The sequence below is a fragment of the Falco punctatus genome (genome assembly GCF_963210335.1).
Source record: "Falco punctatus genome assembly, chromosome: 2".
Taxonomy (NCBI): domain Eukaryota; kingdom Metazoa; phylum Chordata; class Aves; order Falconiformes; family Falconidae; genus Falco; species Falco punctatus.
The window spans coordinates 31017711-31037328 of record NC_137581.1 but is presented as its reverse complement, the minus strand read 5'-3'; the positions used below and the strand labels follow the sequence as shown (position 1 = coordinate 31037328).

Sequence of the window (19618 nt, the reverse complement as noted above, 5' to 3'; positions counted from 1 at the left end):
TTCAGTATATGCCCGTAAAAAGGATTTCATTAAGTCATGCCACAAAAGCATCCAGTCTGTGACAAAGATGAGCTTAAATTAATTCTCATTTTTATCTGGGAGGACACTAGCTGCAAACTAATTACAAAAGAAACATCTAATCTAAGCAGTTTTCAGGCCTGGAAATTTCATTTATAAATGGACATTTTTTACAACATATTTAATGACCCATCATAGGCACTTGGATACTCCCCTAAAATTCTGAGCATAAAACAGGGACAAAAGGTCATATTTATATCTTCTTCAAAATCACATATATAGACTATCTTTACATGGCATTTTAAAATACAGTTTTAAAAGTATCAAATAGCACACAATGCCTTAAACCATTTCCCAAAGCCAGTAGAATAGAAAATGTGGCCAGTGAGATCTAACCCCACCTGAGTTTTATTTGAAGAAACTTTGTTAAAATACAGGACAAAAATTTAAACTTACTGTGTCAGGGACAGCCAGTGCCTGGAGGAAGAACCTCCCGTGTGCTGTAGGGAGAGGCATCTCCAGCAGATGAAAGCCATCAGCCTTGGATGAAAAGAGCAGGGAATTTGTGTCCCCCACTTATTCCTATGGGTCCCTAAATTCTGGCCAACACAATTCAGCCTTGATGATCAAGTTCAACGTTTTTATCGAGCATGTGTATGTACATATACATTTATATTATAAATGGACATGCATGCAAATGGGTTCTCTGTAAGTGCTTGCATCTAAATGCACTCTGTGAGTGCATGCATATAAACACATACATGCAGCTGCATTTATACCAGTTGTATATGGACATACGCTCCACCACCACCACCACCACCACCCCCTGCCCCTACAGAGAGAGCACGTAATAGCACTGGAAACGCATTGGATAAGAGAGCAAAAGGACTACAGGAAAGAAAGAGAATTGCATGAAGATGCTGGGGTTAGGGAATGGAGCTGCAGCGGGGCACATCGTTGTCTCTGGTAAAGTTTTTGCTAAGTATTAATGATGATTACATTGATATGAAAGTGGATTCGGTGGTTGTTGGAGTTTATGTGGAAGGACTTGCAAGTTCTATCTTACAGTTGTGTTTAGTCATTGGATATAAGATGCAGAGCACCTACATCTGGTCATTCTGATTTTAGAATGTTGTGATTGGTTTTTATCCAGCTGTTGGATCAGAGGTATTGTAGAAGGGTCAGCAAAAAGAAAAGGAAGAAAGCTTGTTTTGCTTTGAGTTTCTATATTTGGATGAATGGAGAGTTCAACAGAATAACGCAGGATTCACAGAACATTTAATATGACATAAACACAGACCAAACCACAAAGCTGTGTGCATGGGAAAATGCAGAACTGCATACATGTGCCTACATATGCAAATGACAAGTCTTTAAGAGACCAAATCTTAAGATAGAGATAACTAGATTTGTTGCCAAATCCTTAAAATTATGCACTTCCATTATCCCATCAGTTTGCAATCCTGTGATGTCTAACACACAAACCAGAAATAATACAGGTTGCAATTGCAGACTGTGCAGTTAACCAAAATACATAATGCAAGCAGAAAGTCATTTCAGCATCATGGTGGTTAGTAGGTAAAGAAATGGCTGCAGAAGCAGAGAGAGAGAGGTTTTGAAAGGTACACTACACAGAGAAGATAGAGTATACATGGTACACTGACAGCCTTGCACGTGTTAGATCTAAAATGCTTTTAGCTGGTTGAAGAGGAAAAAAAAAAGGAGTTCTTTTTTTCCAGTCACACTTTCTGAGGCTGTCTTATTTAGGTTTTAATCAAAAAAGGCACTATTCTTTCCCTTGACTTCCATGGACTTTAGATGAAGGCCTTAGAAAATGTATGGTGTTTTGTCCTGCTCTGATTCAGTCTTTTCAGAGTCAAGGGTTGGATCGATTATTCTCTGGGATGACCATTAATGCTTCCAGCTGCCATCAGCTCCACAGCTTTTGGAAAAAAATCAGTTTTTCCCAAGGCCCATAGCCACCTTTGGAGGGGCTGGCAAAAACGTTTCCAGTTTTAGTACTTCATACTTAAAAAAATAGTTAATTTTGTATGAAGACAACATCAGATGTCTTTTTCCATCCCACCTATGTATTAACATTCCTCTGCCCTCAACAGTATGTAATGAGAAACAGCAAACAATTAAGAAAGGACCACAGGCAATTAAAAAAGGTGTCATTACTAGTGTTGCAAAAGAAACAGCTTGAAAACCTTCTGTGCTTTTCCTTTCTGAATATTTCCTCTTAAAATTGGCCCTACTTCTCCCCCCTGCTTCATGCAGCCATCACTTTCATCTTCCCATCTATCCAACCTTATAGCTGACAGCAGGTGAGCTACTAACATGGATGCTGTTTTTTTTCTGGATTGCACAGAAAACGAATGTCAGCTTTGTAATTTTAGTCTCTGGAAACAGATATGTGTTAGTAGGGTAAGCTGCCGTGCTGAAGACGTGCAGTACTAAAATCCTCAGTGGAGGCAATCCCTTCTGTTTGTTTGACAGATCCATTTTTACCAAAAATATCTTGGCATGAAAAAAGTGAAACTCTGCCACTGGAAGTTTGTACCTGCAGACAGTAAAACATTGATTGAGTGACTGAAAAAATAGTGGAAAAAATACGCAGGCTCCTTCATCTGGGTTGCCTGGTGTCTCACCGCAGCTCCCCTGGTGCAGGGGATTGCCATGTCTCCCATCCACAGTCCCCATGGCTGTGGGGCTGCTGAGCTACCTGAGCTGGTGTGCAGATGCATCCATGCCACATGGCCTGAGGAGCTTACATGAGTCTGTTGGGCTGTGCACATGCATCAAGACTTGGGAGTCTTTCAGGCAGCTCTTGCCCCCCTCTGCTGAGTTGTGAAGTGGATGACAACCTGCCCAGCGAGACTGCAATGATGGAGGGATGCTCCAGGTAACAGACTGTCCCCAGATGCAGCTCACCTGACTTTAGGGTGACACAGTACTGCTGTGGGGAGAGGCCCAGCCCTATGGAGTACATCATAGCATGATGTGTGTTTGTGATGGCCAAGGTGCCCCATACAGGGAGTGTCAGAGACAGGCTCCTTGACTGGCACTCCCACCGGCTAGTGTTCAGCCCATGAGGACACTTGAACTAGCCTATAGGAAGTGCTGAACAGGGGAAGGAGAGTCTAAATTTTCGCTTCTACCTGGACTGGAGTGCTTATTTCAGATCTGAAGTTTGGCTTCTTCATGCATTTGGAACCTGCAGTGGTGGCTTTGCTTGCCACCATGGGCTGGAGCCCTCCTTTGTGGTACAGTACGCCCGGGCAGGGCTGGATAGGAGGTGAGAGTGTGAGAAAGGGGAAGAAAAAGTATGAGTCATCCCCTCCTGTCTTGAAACTGGGCTGTCATAGAGCCAGTAAGGTAAAAAGGAACAGAAACGGAGGCAAGATGGAGAGCAGCTGCACCCAGGGGGGTGGTTTGCACTCTGCTGCGTCCTTGATCCCTTTATGGGACTCAAAATTCAGAAACAATCTAGGCTTTTAGCTGTTGAATATGCGACATGCATGTTGCGTCTTGTGATGAAAGTCTTTGATTTTTCATGATATTCTGAGATGTCTTTTCCAGAATTACTGAAGTTTTTATTAGTAACAAATGTAATAAACTCCCCTCGGAAGCTGAGTCATCTAGTGACTGTTTCAAAAAAATCCCAAGCAGTCACTCTGGATCTACCTCGTCAGGTGCAGGGTGAGTTGGCAGCCAACCTCATTTATTCAAAGCCAGGGTAAAAGAAAAACTACAGAATTACTTTATAAAAGAGAGGAAACAGTACCGTCCAGAAAGCAGGGCTTTTAAGAAAGTGAATGTGAGGAATTATCTAATCAACAAAGATAACCATAACTTATAGTGAAAGAGATGTTCTCAAAACACATTCAGGAAAATAAATTGTGATCAGTGTCTAGCTTTTCCACACATTTTTGTCTCTGACCTTGTGTGACTGAAAACAGCCTGCCTATCAGTCCCAGAGCGATTATCGCTGTGTGCCATGCTATGGAGATGTCATCAGACTGCTGCTGCAATGCCTAAATTAGCCTCTGCCGGTTGCAGATAAGATGCGGTCTGAGTTACTTGGGCATCTCCGAAGCGAATGCAGAGGCCGTAGCTGTCCTCCGCCATGGCCTCGCTGAGTGAGGCGGTCGCACCCCATGCTGCTGTGTGCCACACGTCACAGCTCCCTCCCAAAGGGCTCTGCCCCTGAAATCTGCTCCCCAAGCTGCTCATGGGGTCATTTCTACCTTGCTGCACTCCATATGGGCTGGGTGAGCAGAGACCTCCTGTTTCAGGTGTCTATGGTACCTACCTCAATGACCGGGCTGGGTTAGTGAGCACACACGAGCCACTCTGCAGGCAGGTGTTGGCACGTAGGGGAACAGCTGGGGTGGTGACCAAAGTGGCCAGTGCAACCACAGCTGGAAGAGGACACCTATCTACGGGCTTAGGTGCCATGAGAGCTGGTAAAATCTAAGTTAGGTACCTGTGGTCTCAGGAGGATCCTAATTCACCATCACACTGCATCTTGAAAATTCACTTGAGGTGGATCTCTATCAGGGAGCTTTTTAAGCTTACTTTGCTCTGTCGATGCAAATGTAGGCAAATTTTCAAAAAAGACGACTCATGGATTTTGTGCTCACCCTGGGGACTGAAGGTGTTAGACTAATTCTAGCTAAGCTTTGTTTCCTATGTCCTTTTTTATGCCCATGCTAACCCCCTCCCCTCGAGCTGCCTGCAAGCTGCACGTACCTCCTCTGTGGGCACAGGGATTTGGGAGCTCTGGTGACACAAGTCTTTGCAGCCACTGCATGTTGCCACCATGACCCTGCATGAGGAGCACACCTAGAGAACTATTCTGCCTGTTCTCAAATCCATGTGTAAAACCAAAGTGAAGAGTGATAGATGAGAATCAGGCCAATGGAGGAGAGATTACAATCATTATCTGAAGCACTTTGGGGCATAGACAACTACAAGTGTGGGTGGCGAGAAGGTTTTTTGGGAAACTGCCGATCCACTGAGGTGCGGTAAGCAGCCGTTTGTGGAGTCCTAACCTGCAGCTGATATGAAATACAGCAGAGCAGCCAGAAAGCACTTGACTGCTGCTGGTCCACCTGCATGTTTTGAAAGCATGGGGGAGGAATAACCAAGCTGTTGTTCCTGTAGTATGTATAGATACCTATTTCACAATTGCAGCGGGCTCAGAGCACTCATCTGTGAAGTCAATGTTGCTCCACTGAGAAGTAAAACATTAAGGGGGAATAAAGTGTTCACTGCAGCTGCTTGCTTATGGCCTAACAGAGCTATGTATTCTGTTCCTATCAAAATAAAAGGAAAATTAGTCCCTCAGCTCTGTAAACTCAGCCTCACACTCTGAGCTGAATGAGATTATACACCAGTTCCTAGAACCTGCTTCCAATTTTGTTCTTCCTGTGATTTCTGCATGGCAAATCTGGGAAATAACCCCAGAACTTGTCCTTTCCATAATTCCAAGAACTACATCTCTAATGATTCATGTGAAGCTTATACACAGATGCCCTCTAATGTTCTGGGCAACCCTGATTATTGAAAACAGATATAGAGAAGCGTGGGAGCAAATACAGACATCCAGAAAGCTTCCCAACGTACCATGTAGCTGCAGAGCCTCTTTCATTGGATGAAAATTATGAAAGATTGCCATGTGATTGCTAGCACCACTCCTTGAGCTGAGAACATTTCTCTTTTAAGAAGATCTAAGATCTTTTAATCAGAATTTACTTCCCTTTCTTACCACTCATTGCTTTTCTGTGGCTTCTGCATAAATAGCACTTGGGTCTTGCATCAAGTTTTTGGGTTTTTCCTTTCCACTAACAAAACTAAAAGTTGTGAGCAACAGCAAGCAGAAGGAAATACTGAACACACCAGAAGGCACACAAGCTGAGGTAGGACAAGATTTGTCTGCTTTTTCTCGTGTAGGTAAAAATGGTTGCAATGATTAAAATACAATCTACTTATATTTCTTATTACTCGCAATAAGCTTTTTCTTTGCCAGAAGCTGCAATCATTGTCTAAACTTCTATGACAAAGCCAGTCTTGAGGTTCTCGTTTTGGCAGATAAAAGGGTGGATTTATGTAACTAGAAATGTTTGCCAGATGGAAGATAACAATCAAGTTGTGGATGTGATTAAGCAAGTCTTGTTTTTTAACTAGGTGAAAAATATATATTTGGTTTATGGCAAAGATTTAAAATAAAAGGTGTTAAATGTCAGGCTCTTGATTTCCCCCCCTATTATTGTGCATGTAGAAAGGTTAATAACATGCTATGTTTTGATGAATTTAAAGTTAATTCTAAATATTACCTTCTGTTACATTTACTCTTGGTAACGCTGCTCCTGAAACACAAGGTGAATGGCAGAAAGCAAGCCAATGGGAACTCTAAAAAAATGACAACTTCTGGGTTTTTTCAGAAGTGCAGTGGCAAATGCAAGTGATCTCCTTGCGTTTATGTATACATATATATACGTCTGTGTAGATATACATATATCAGTGATATATTCCTATTAGGTAATGAACACAAGACTGTGGTGTCTGGCATCCTCTTCAGACAACGGGTTATTGTGATAAATGCAGAGACTATTTTTTTCCTGGCATACAAGAGAATGTATATATTTATCACTTAACATAGCAAAGAACTATATTTTGAATTAACAGCCTGATTTCCTTATTTTACTTTGTATATGCAGAACACTTTATTAAAAATAGGTTCTTTGGTAGTTCCTGGTGTTATAGTGAATGCAATGTTTCAGAGAAGCGGACTCAAGATCAGGAGTTTGGAAACTTTCATATTTACACCTTCAGCAGCAGCACCCCTCCACCACACGTCTTCAAAAGAAGCATGTCCTTCTCTCCAGGCATGGCATAGAAATCGATCCTATTGTCTGTTGAGATGCTGGATGACTTGACTGCCATCCACTAGAACTGGGGGTAGCCCAAGGCTGCTGACAATTGCCACTTTCCCAGTAATAGCTTTTTGACATACAGGCTGGAATCTCTGTATTAATATCACTACAGGCATCGCTTTCACTTCACCAGTAGGAATTAGAGTGAAGTCAGTGAAGTCAACCGTGGTTGTTACACTGCTGGGAATTAGGAGCAAATTGTGACTGTAAAGAATGTGCTGGCAGCTCAGACTGATGTCCATCTAGCCCAGTATTCAGTCTCTGATGGTGGCAATGGGAAATGCTGGTTAGAGACAACATGAGAGTCTGATCACCTTCCAGAGTGCTTTCCCCTTGCATTTCCCCAGCTTCCTCACTACTGTCCATGGGCACTGAGGAGTACGTCCCTGCCCGGTCTTTTGTTTCCCATTTACTGTCCTTGCATCTGTCTGATCCTGTTTTGACCCTGCTGAGCCACCTGTATGCACTGCCTGCTGTTGCAGCGAGCTCCCAACTCTGCCTGCTCCTCTTCCCTATTTTATCTGTTTGAAAGCAGATTCTCAACAACTCTGCTGAGCACCCCACGCCTCAGTACTGCAAGACCCTATAAATAGCAGTGCACATTCACACTCTCCACCACCTTCATGACTCTGTAAACCCTGACCACATCCTTCTTCAGCCTCCTCCTTTCCATACCAAAGAGTCTCAGGCTTTTTAGTCCTTGCTGTGTTTCCTTGATCATTCACTTGCCCCTCTCTGTAACTTCCCTAACTCCGTAATCTCTTTTTTGGATGTAGGCACCAAAACTGCTCACTATGGGGATGCATGGAGATTTTATACAAGGTGATAACCTACTTTCTCCTCTATAGCATTCTTGATGATGCCCCTCATTTTGCTGACATTTTTGGTTGCTTCAGCTGCTGCAGCCAATGCAGAAATGACTTCAGTAAATAGTCCATAATGCCAATGCCAAATGCCCTTTCCAAATGTAACAGCCAGTTTCAAGTTCATATCATGTGGGCATGGTCTAGATTATTTTTCCTAGCATGCATCACCTTACATTAAAATATACTAATTCTCATCTGCTACTCCTTCAGCGTGGCATCTGCCAACCTGGATAACTGTCTTCTACAGGTTATTGATAAAGATATTGAATAAATCTGGTCTGAGTACCACACCCTATAGGACCCCATTGCTGATTCATTAAGCTCTGCACTTCTTACCCTTCAGCCAGCTTTCAGCCCACAAAAAAACCATGCCTTCCAGGTCTCTGGCAACTTAGTTCCTTAAGAAACCCCCAGTGCAGAGCTTTGTCAAAGGCTTTGACAAATGTGGCTGTATAAATGCATACATATCCATATATACAATATAAAATGACCATGGAGCCCCCTTCATCCATCATCCTCACAGCACTTCAGCAGGTGGGTAGGGCAGGATCTCCCTTTTCAGAAGATGTGCCGACTCTTCCTCAGCATACTGGCCTTTCAATGAGCTCAGTGCCTTCATTCTTCACTAGAGACCCCCCACAATGTACCAGAGGTGGAAATTGGTCTCAGTGGTCAGTAGCTCCCAGCACTGAGACAACCAGCTGATGGCCCTTGAGTTGTCCTCTCAAGCCCTTCTTGTAGATGAGAGCTGCACTCTCTGGTGGTGACACACCAGTCCCCTGGCACAGCACCTGATTGTAATGGTGGGTTATGTGCCTTGGCCGACAGTTGTACAGTTGCGATCCTTCAGGACACTCATATGGATGCCATCTGGTCCTGATTACTTATTGGCCTCTCCTTATTTGGTCAGTTTAATAATTCCTGTGCACATCCATTGAGTGGAGCTGGCTTCTCTGACCTGTTTGATGCATCAGAAATGGAAATACTCCAACATCTTTGGTGGGGAAGAGTGAATTCACCGAGTTTCTCTGCTATAGCCTTGTTGTCCCTAAGAGATGTTTTGCCACCAAGAAACTCTGCCAGTTCCCTAACAGTCTTTCATCTTTCAGTGGGCTTACAAAACTCACTGTCAGCCTCATCATCCTTTACCACGTAGTCTTCATGTTCGGTTGTTTTGGTGGTTTGTTTTTTTTTAATGCTCTCAGTTTCCTCTCCATATTTGATCTGCCGTGATGCAGGCTTTCCTGTTCTCCTCATTTGGACACAACTTCTGCTTTCTAAGTGGTGATCTTTTCCCTATAACAGTCTTGCTAACTGTTCTACTAATGGACATATGGACATCAGGCTTCATATTTATTGAAGTACCTATTTCTTTTGGAATGTAGGCTTCTAACACAGGTTCTGTTGGATTTTCCATTTGTTTTTCTAAACAGCCCACAAAATTATGTAGGCTTCTTCCTTCTGGGATTTCTTCTCTGTCCCACAACACTGCCAAACCTAGCTCTACTGTGATTGCCACTACAGGGCTCTCTCCACCAAAACCTGCTTGAACTAGGACTGGTGCAGCACTAAAGACAAAATGTAGAATAGCATCTTACTTTATGGATTTATTTCGAGGACCAATTATTCTAGGAATCAGGCATTTTTTGCATCTGGACATTACTTACTGTTCTGCGGCAGCATTGCATCTTTATAAATGCACACAAAATCTCCTGCTATTGCTGCCTGCTTTCGGCTTCCTGCTCTCCCTTAACATTTTCTAATTACTGTCATCATCATGATGTAGAGTTTGGTGGTATGTTTTCATTATTGGAGTAAGGGGTGTCTGCCTACAAGAACCCTGTAGTGCTTCTCTTTAGCCATATTTTTATGCTGTTGCAAGTTACATAGTGCGTCATGCACAGTGGCACTCTTCCACCTGTGCAGCCTACACTATCATTACCATAAAGCTGGTAGCATGGCAACTCAGGTTCCCATTGATTATTCTCTCTCCTGTGTGTCTCTGAAGTTCCCCTTGCGCCAGGGTTGTCTCATGCCAAGTCTGCCAGCTCCCCTATCTCGTTTTCAGATTTGAGCATGGATGCAGAATTACCTGTAAGATTTGCTTTTGATCAGTCACTCAAGATAGTGTGTGTCTGGATTTGTGGGCAGTTGGGCTTTATTTCCCTCTTGGCTTTGTCAGAGGTGCACTGGATTTGAGTTCACAGCACTCGCAGGTCTTGTCAGTCCTGGCCACTTGCTCTCCCATGCCCTTCAGCTCCCCTGTTGCTTCTAATTAAATACTCCTCTGCAGACCTTTCAGACTGCAGCACCAGCAGCTTGGATCCACTCTGGGTACAGTGCAGTCTCTTATTGCTGTATCACTTGCCTTTATCCAAAAAGATCCATCGGTTCTTTACACACCTAACTTTCTCCCTTCTACTGCCTCATCCATGCACTGAACCACTGGGTCTGACCTGGGCCTCTGTCTTGCCTCATAGCTGAGCCCTGAAGAACCCACCTTCATCCTTGGTGCCCACGATGACCACAGCCACCACCAGCTCCTCTCTTGCGTCCCCAAGCGATCTACTCAGACATCTCATGAGGTCTGCTCCCTGGGCAGGCCTGCTCCTGCTGAGCCACTCCTGCCTGGAGACAGCCAGCCTTGTCCTTCCATCCCTCGCCTTGCACACACGTGCACAAAACCTGGCCCGGAGGGGCGACCATACACATCACATGCCAGGCAGTTTACAGGGTAGCCCCTACACTGCTGCTAGACTGCTACCTGCATCCCTAGCTTAAAATACAATCGTTCTGAGGCACCTTTATTAGTTAAGTATCTCCTCCAATGAAACAAATCTCCTCTTACTTTTGGTCTATCGGTTCCCCAGCTGGCTTGCACACCCATCTCTTTGTTAAGGGTGTTGGATTCACCTTAGGCATGGAATGTCTTTCTCTTATCCCCTAACTAAATCACACTCAAGCCAGGTTAAGATAAAAGAGAAAATATTTCTTCATAAGAAGTATATGATTGATAATATGTATGTAATTTATAATGAAAGGTAAATATTTATTTATAAAGTTCATACTAATCAAGCTGTAAATATTTCTAAAAGACTTCATAGAGGTGAAGAAAAGACAAAATCCCACCCAAACTCCACATCTAATCTGCTTACATAGCATTTTTTTCAGAAAAGCCTCCCCTTTCCTTGCTTAGCTGATGTGCTCTCTCTTTCCTGTCAGGGTGGTTGTCAGAGCCTCAGGACATGCATCAGCTGCTTCTACTTGGTAGTTTCCATCAGGAAAACTCATATATAGAAAAAATCTACTGCTAGAGAGTTTCCATCAGAGAAATCTCGCAGTACCACTTCAGAGAGATTCTCATTTCAGATTGTTCCTTTCTCACACTCTTCTTTTCCTCAGAGGGCCGTTAGATCTTAGCACCAATCTCCCTTCTTTTGAGGGACCCTATAGTTTCAGTCTCTCATCTCAAGCCCACCCTGTTCATTCCTCACCCAGGAGACCATCTGGACACCTGCTGAAAACAAAGTTTATTGACTGTCCTTACGTATGTAATTTCTTCTGTTTATGTAGGAGTCATCTCCTAGCCTTAGCTGTCTAGTAAACAGCTCTTGGCTTCAAGGAGGCGTAACATTGTCCCCTTCCCCTCTGTGGGTGCTTGAGGTACTCCTGTGTGAAATGTATCTTTCACTGCACCTTCCTTTCTACATTGATCTGGGTGTTTGTGCTGGTTTCAATGGGATACAGTTAATTTTCTTCTTAGTAGCTGGTGCCATACTGTGTTTTGAATCTGGTGTGAGAATAACGTTGATAACACACTGATGTTTTTAGTTGTTGCTAAGTAATGCTTATACTAAGTCAAAGACTTCTCAGTTTCTTAGGCTATGCCAGTGAAAAGGCTGAAGGGGCACAAGAAACTGGGAGAAAGCAGAGCCAGGACAGCTGAGGGGATATTCCATACCATAGAACATCACGTTGAGTATATAAGCTGGGGGGAGCTGGCCAGGGCCTGCTGATTGCTGCTCAGGGGCTGGTTGGGCATCCATCAGTGGGTGGTGAGCAGTTGTATTGTGCATCACTTGGTTTTTCCCCCCCCCTTTTGGACTTTATTCCTTTCCCCTTCTCTCTCCTTTTCATTACACTTGTCATTGTTATTGTTGTTGTTGTTGTTATTATTTTATTTTTATTTTATTTTAATTATTAAATTGTTAGGATCTCAGCCCTTGAGTTTTACCTTTTTCCCGATTCTCCTCCCCATCCTGCTGGGGCAGGGGTGGAGTGAGCAAGTAGCTGAGTGGTACTTAGTTGCTGGCTGGAGTTAAATCACGATGGTGTTATAACACAGTTAATAGAAGCATCTACATATAATTGCATGGGTTGTTCTTGGCCCTCAGCTGAGGGCAGGCACCATGGTGGATAACAGCTTTCTGTTGAGGGCTCCAGCTTCTTTCTCTTAGACATCCCATAACAGTTGAAAGTTTTCTTTGGACAGTTTGGAGGGGAGTCTGAGAACTGGCTCTCTTGCTAGGTCTAAGGATGCTGCGTTTTCTCAATTGCACTTGTGCATCTAGTTTCCTAAATGTCTTTAGCTGTAAGGAGAAACGAGGAGCACAAAGTAGCTTTAATGGTAGTTGTTAGCTAGATAACCTCATATGAAGAGCCTGAGCAAAGTGCCTCAGCCTCTGTGCTTGTAGTGCTCTCCCCAGGGTGCAGGGACCCAAGGGATTTTCATCAACTGAATTTTCATTGCCCTAATCCTATCCTTCAGCAGACAGCATCAGGCCACAAGCCATCACTCGTAGGGCTCAGCAAGGCTTTAAATTTATCCACGCTCCAAGTTCTTCATCCTCATTTGATTCCTCTAAGTCACAGGTTTCACACACAACAGGAATGCTTCAACAGGTGGCAGATCACTGGTATTTTCTTGTGTTTTGTAGTTTCTAAAGGCAAGGATGCTTGGGCTTTAGGAAAACACAGTCAGGACTCTTCCCTTTGTAGTACTTTGTGTTGTGATGTTTCCCTGCAGAATGGGGAGATCAGATTCAATCACGAGAAAAGCTGCTCCTTGATCCCACACAGAAAACACCTATGTTAGACAGTTGCTTTGTACACAAAACCAAAACCCATTCCAGTCTCCTCTGATTACAAAGGGTTTGTTCTTAGGAAGTATACCTTGTCTCTCCCTTCCATGAGGAAAAAGGATCTCAAATAGGATTTCCTTTAGGAGCACATGTTACGAAGCCTGGGGCTTTGCTGAGACCCAATATCCAGTTTGCCCACTTCCAGTCTTAAGCACTCTTAAGCTCAATAGATACGACTATTTTCTGAAGGGTTAATTTCAGGCACTGCAAGGATGGGTATGATGTTGGTGTGAGTGAATGTCCCCATTCCCAAGCTGCCATGCTCCCATCTCATGATGGGAGGGGTAAGTCTTGCTTCTTGGGAACCCAGTCTGGGCGATGCACTTCCCACGCTCCCTGTCACAGTTGGGCTGGATAAAAGGCAACTGCTGGGGCACATCTGGTTGCTGTATTAAGGGATACAGACTCTGAGGCGCTACGCTGGAGATACCATGGGCTGCTCTGAACATAGCTCAGGCTCCCACAGCATGGCTCGAGTTAACAAATCAGCTGCCGTTTACAGCACACTGGGAATACAGCACTGGGTAACTGTGAGTCCAGAGCACCCACATCTAGAGCCCACTTTCTCCCCTAGGGAGACTCCACCTGTGCAAATAAATTAATTTACATTTGTGAAGCCAGTGAGGTTCAAAATAAGAAAGGCAGTCAGGTATCATCAGCTTGTTTTCACTCTCACTGGGGTGAATTAAAAGCTTCTTTTTCATGCATCTAGAAATGCTACGTAGTTGTGGATTCTAGGCAAAAATTTTCCATGCTCCATCTTTAGAATATGTTGGCAGATGCAGACAGGGAATTGGTCCCACTATTAAACAAGCAACAATACTGAAACCTTCCTTTCAAAATACTGCTAGCAGCGGGTCAGCTGAGGGAAGAAATCAGGAGTTCAGCAAGGAAATGGTTTCTAATCAGAAAAAAAAAAATTATTTAGAGTGTTTTAGTGATGAGTCGTTTTGATTTGATTGAATTACAGCCTCACAGGAGGAAAAATGTCACACTGTGAATACAGCCCATTTTTTCACAGGCCATTTTCATTAGTGCTGTAAATGAGAGCTGCCCTGGAAGCTGCAGTGTGTGTAGATGACTGTCTGATGCAGAGCAGTTGGGCACAAAAGAGGTTGAGAAAGCGGCAAATGCAGCAAATGCCCCATAAAAAGAGACATAGAAAGCCATGAAAAACTCAGAAGAAAGAAAAAATACAGTATAAGGAGGAAGGAGTTAAGAAAGGAACCATGCATAACTAGCACAGTATTTATGCAGTATTTAAGGTCAAAATGTCCTTAATTTATACATTCTGACATATACCAATATACCTTTTGTATTGCTCAGGAAAGTTCAGTAACATGCTGCCAACAACATACCAGAAAAATTTCACTAGTTCCAAAGGGCAAATCCACTTCTTTTGGCTTTTCATCCTAATCTGAAATGCAGACAGTGATCTCTTCTCTGACTGGTTTTGATGTTTCTGTGGCAGGTAGCTGGGAACTCAACACCTCCCTGCTATGAAACAGCTGACAGCTAGTTGGTTTGTTTTGCGCAGAGCAGGTTAGAGAACTGCCGTTAAAACACACACATAGCACTCATCATTAAAAGGCAGCACTTTCATAGGCTGAGACAACAACCAGCTGCTGTAATACCAAAACTGTTTAGAGCCAACATGCGGCTTTACACCTCAAGTTGTGTATTTACTGGTACATCACAAGGAATTACTCATTAATGAACCTTTAATTTCCACTGCTGTCTGCATCTTGCAGTTTCTGCCCTCAGCAAAATGGTCCCAACTGACCCAACTCCCTGCCCAGACTGTAACCTAGCACTCACACCACTTCTTTTTACTTTGGCAGAAAGACGGAGAGCCTGACTCTAGACTATGAATATTTCCAAGATGGCACTAGATGAAAATTTCACTAACAACTCCTTCAACTGTACAATTGACAGCTTCAAGCAAGTCATTTACCCCATCATGTATCTCTCTATCTTCTTCTTGGGTGCTGTTGGAAATGTCCTTTCCATTTATGTTTTCTTCCAGCCTTCGCAGAAGAAGACCTCAGTAAACATTTACATGCAGAACCTAGCTGTTTCAGATCTCATGTTTGTGAGCACTTTGCCCTTTCGGGCCACATATTTCCTGCTGGGATCACGTTGGATATTTGGTGATATCATCTGTAGGATCATGACTTACAGCTTGTACGTGAACATGTACTGCAGCATTTATTTTCTCACCGTGCTCAGTGTGGTTCGTTTTATAGCCATTGTCTACCCGTTCAAACACTGCAAAGTAACCAACATGAAGTATGCCAGGATAATATGTGCAGCCATATGGGTCTTCGTGCTGGCAGCCTCCAGCCCTCTGTTAGACAAGAGAATTGCCGGGTACAGCAACCCAGTCAAGTGCTTGGACCTCCACCCCTCCAGCACACGCAGGCTTCTGATGATGAACAGTTTTGTCCTCGTCGTGGGCTTTGTTCTGCCATTTTGCACAATCATTGTCTGCTACATCTTTGCCATCAAAGTGTTGCTCAAGTCCAAGACTCCACAGCGCAAGAAGGCAGTGTGTCACAAGAAGGCACTGTCAACCATCATCATCACTCTCATCCTCTTCCTCCTCTGTTTCCTGCCATATCACATCCTGCGAACTGTCCACCTGATGCACGGCAGCTGCAGCTGGGCCAGCCTGCACAAAGCAGTGGTGGTCAGTCTCTGCCTTGCTGCCATGAACAGCTGCCTCGATCCCATCCTCTATTACTTTGCCGCTGAAAACTTCAAAGCAAGGATCAGAAGTTTGTACCGCAGGTAGCTGATGCAGAATTGCAAAATTATATATATATGCAGTCCCGATGGGACATCTAGACAGAGTCCATTCTATCCAATGACAGAGGCTGTGTGGTGCTAGCCAGCCTGTGGCCGTGCTGCTCAGCAACAGGCATTTCTCGAGCAAAAGTGTCTTAGAGGGAGCTCATTGGGGATGGCCAAAACTGAGGCAGGATGATCAGAGGTCAGGTCCCTGGGTGTAATCCCTGGTCCTCTTCTATTTAGCAACATAGATATACCTCTAGTGTTCACCCTCCCCAGGACAAGGAATTGAAATGGATTTACCTTGCTACTAGAGGACTTTTATTTCATTTCACAATACTCAACCAGAGACTTGAAGGCAAACGGCTCACCTGACCACCTCAGTGATGGCATCTGAACCTCTCTGTGCTCCGCTTCCCTCTGTGTGCAGAGGTGCATGGATCAGACACTGTGACACCCAACGGATTCATAGCACCCTGTCAGTTCCCTTTGCGAACACTGGCTAAAGATTTGCACATAACAGAAATGTAAAGCATCGCTGGTACTTTCTGCTGAGAGCCAAACAGGAGCTGGCATCAGCTCAAGCTCAGGCTGTTCAGAAGGCATTAATATTTCTAAATTCTCTGCTCTGAGGAGGCCACCAAGGTATTTTGCTTAACATTTCACTGATTATCAAGTGAGATAATGATTTAAAAAAACCCCAGCATCAGCGTGGAGTCCTATGAGTAAAATGACTGCTGGCAGCAAGGGCAGGATGTGGGCACGTGGGAACACCAGGCTGCACCCTGCAGCTGCTCACGTCTGTGCCGATTCCTTCAAGGTCAGCACGTTTGGGCTTATGCTCATCATTGCCAGTGCTCTTCTGAAAGCCGAGGTTAGGCAGCTCGGTTCCCATGCAGGGATCCAAAGACAAACTTTAAAATTATTTTGGTCCAAACAGGTAGCTACGAAGTGGTTTCCTCTGCACAGGTAAACCAGCCTGACAGCAAATTGCTGCTAAAGGCATCCCTAATCCCTCACTTCCCGACTGCTCCCAGGAGGAGCAGATCCCTTTTTTCCCTAGGATTAATTTCCAGTTGCTTTGAACACCCTGACATTAAACATGCACCAATGCAATAGGGAAAGCAGTAAGGCAGGAACAGGAGAAAAGATGGGCAGCAGAGGAGGTGGAGGAGGAGGAGGGAGGCTGTTTTGGAAAGCAATGGGGAGCTACACCTATGTGTACTTTGGAAAAATCTCACCACGTGGCTGCTTGCATTTTTAAGTCTCTGAATATTTTCTAAAATACATTTCCTAAAAATCAGACTGCTTGCAAAGGCTCCAAACTCAGTCTGACCACATTTAGAATTTGGTTTTATTTACTTCATTTTTATGTCATTTTAATAAAAAAAGACAAGAAGTTTTGTCATATTTTCCAGGAAAGCAGCCTGTCCCATATGAAAACTAACAAAAATGCTGAAGGCCTTCCCTTCCTAGGAAGTCCATCCAGACTTCTGTCTGTGAAAATATTTTCTCAATGCTCTGAACTTTTCCAGAGAAAGCACTTTATAAACAGAACACCCCAAACAAATTTTTGTGGGTTTTGTTGTTGTTGGGGTTTTTTTTGCTCCCAAACAAAAATAACTGTAGCTAGCTATTTTCAGCTCTGTCTGAAATATGTAGAAAACAAATCATTGCTGGTCAGGTGAAAAAGTACTTGACATCACTGGGGAAGTCACATTTTTCTTGGTTATCTAAGGCTTATGTTCAATTGCAGAGTCAATCTATTTTGCTCACTTTGTGCTGCCTTTGATGTAAGCACTAAATTTTATCGTAAGTCTTCACTAAAGTTAATGCTCCAAATCCTTATTTCAATAACTCAGTGGCATACTAAGAGCTGACCTAGTGATGCCATGTGAACTCCTGCAGTGCTTGGTCCCATGCTGCTGAAGGAAAAGGAAATATTACCACTGCTTTGCAATGGGAATGGCATCGAGATGGCAGACTGTGCAGAGAGATAGTGGACAAATAATTGGAAGGAAGGGGGCAAACTTTTTCCGTGGTTTTCCCCTGTCAGGAGTAGACCGGCACAGGGATAAGTGACAGTCTTGGAGCCTCTGATAAGATACTGTACACCTTAAATACTAAAAGGGAATGGAAAATACTAGCCACAGTCTAATCTCACTAACGTGTTTTTGTTTGTATCCATCCAGTGCACCCTATTATCAGATAATTTTGCATCTAGAGGATATAAGTCTCTCACAAGGTCACATTTTCTTTGTATTGACCAAAATACAACTTTGTTAGCAATTGAATTCACTGTCAAACCTGTGTTTTAATAAACTAGATTTACTAGTGGCTGAAGATATGTTTTTTATTGATTGCACAGCTAACAAGGAAGCTCCTCAGAGTGCAGGGGGAAAAAGACCAAGAAACAGATATTGAGTTTCTGTAAGTGGGCCATCATTTTACAACAAAAAAGTGTCTTTAGAGGTGTGAGAGCATCCAACTGCCATCTTTACTTCACCAACAAAATAGGGGGAAACATCAGCCAAACTTTGTGGTGCAGATAAAGTAATAGATTTTTAAATTATGATTTACTTGCAAAAGGATTCAAGACCATCCTTGTTAGTGATCATCACATGCAGCTTTAACAACACTTGCATAACATGCCACATTCCCATTTACTGCCATTTCTCCATTTGGTATCCTGGCATGTCTCTACTCACAGAACTGAAGACCAGGGTTCTTCTCTGTGCAAGTATCATAGTAAAAAATATAGTAAAAAAAAGACAGCGTATTTATTCTGAAAAATAAACCTCCTGACAGTTAAAGTACTAGCAATGTCTCTAGGTCTCTCAAGGGACCACCTACCCCTTAAAAAGTATTTTGATATGTTTCCTCAGTTTTCCAGGAGACAAAATCTAAGAATAGCCATGCACATAGAAAGTAAAAGTAACTGTAAATGTTTGAGACTGAAGGAGACATAAGAACAGGAAATTGAGTTTTCAAGTGGCTGGTACCCCTAAGCTACAGCAAATGTTCTACCTTCATATGTGTGTTTTCCTGCCACTCATGGAAGCCCTGGTATTCCTAGGCAAAGGTAATTTTTAAAGTCTAAAGCTATACCAGAGACATAGAGACGTTTTCTGAAGTAACCTCACTGCAGCCTCAACCACTTGACCCTCAGCACAAGGAAAAGACATTCTTCGCATTTGCTTTTTAGCCTTGGTTCGGGCTGACGTGTGACTATATTTGCCTCATAGAGTGGTGTTGCATCAGTCAGGGGAGCATCACATGACTGTGATTCTCCCCCTCTGCTCTTGTGAGACCCCACCTGCAGTACTGCCTTCAGCTCTGGGGCCCCCAGCATAAGAGGGACGTGGGCCTGTTGGAGCGAGCCCAGAGGAGAGGCACAAAGATGATCAGAGGGCTGGAGCACCTGTGCTGTGAAGACAGGCTGAGAGAGCTGGGGTTGTTCAGCCTGGAGAAGAAAAGGCTCCGGGGACACCTTATAGCAGCCTGCCAGTGCCTGAAGGGGGCCTACAGGAAAGCTGGGGAGGGGCTTTGTACAAGGGCATGTAGTGACAGGACAAGGGGGAACGGCTTTGAACTAGAAGAGGGTAGATTGAGATTAGATATTGGGAAGAAATCCTTTCCTGTGAGGACACTGGCACAGGTTGTCCAGAGAAGCTGTGGATGCCCCATCCCTGGCAGCGCTCAACGCCAGGCTGGATGGGGCTTTGAGCAACCTGGTGTGGTGGAAGGTGTCCCTGCCCATGACAGGGAGGTGGAACTAGATGATCTTTCAGGTCCCTTCCAACCCAAACCATTCTATGATTCTATGATTTTTATTTTAAGCAACGCATTTTCCCATTCGTTT

At 43.8% G+C, this 19618-nt stretch overlaps 1 protein-coding gene and 1 long non-coding RNA gene across 2 annotated transcripts in view; one reads left to right on the top strand and one right to left on the bottom strand.

Moving 5' to 3' along the window:
• The window catches only part of LOC308058787, a 48782-nt gene that overhangs the window by 14236 nt on the left and 14928 nt on the right, over positions 1-19618 (bottom strand). The window lies entirely within an intron of this gene.
• Positions 5771-18093, top strand: CYSLTR2 (cysteinyl leukotriene receptor 2). Its single transcript, XM_080375122.1, has 2 exons — positions 5771-5942; positions 14808-18093. The coding sequence occupies exon 2, from the start codon at positions 14834-14836 to the stop codon at positions 15758-15760; it is 927 nt and encodes a 308-aa protein (XP_080231248.1). The 5' UTR covers positions 5771-5942; positions 14808-14833; the 3' UTR covers positions 15761-18093.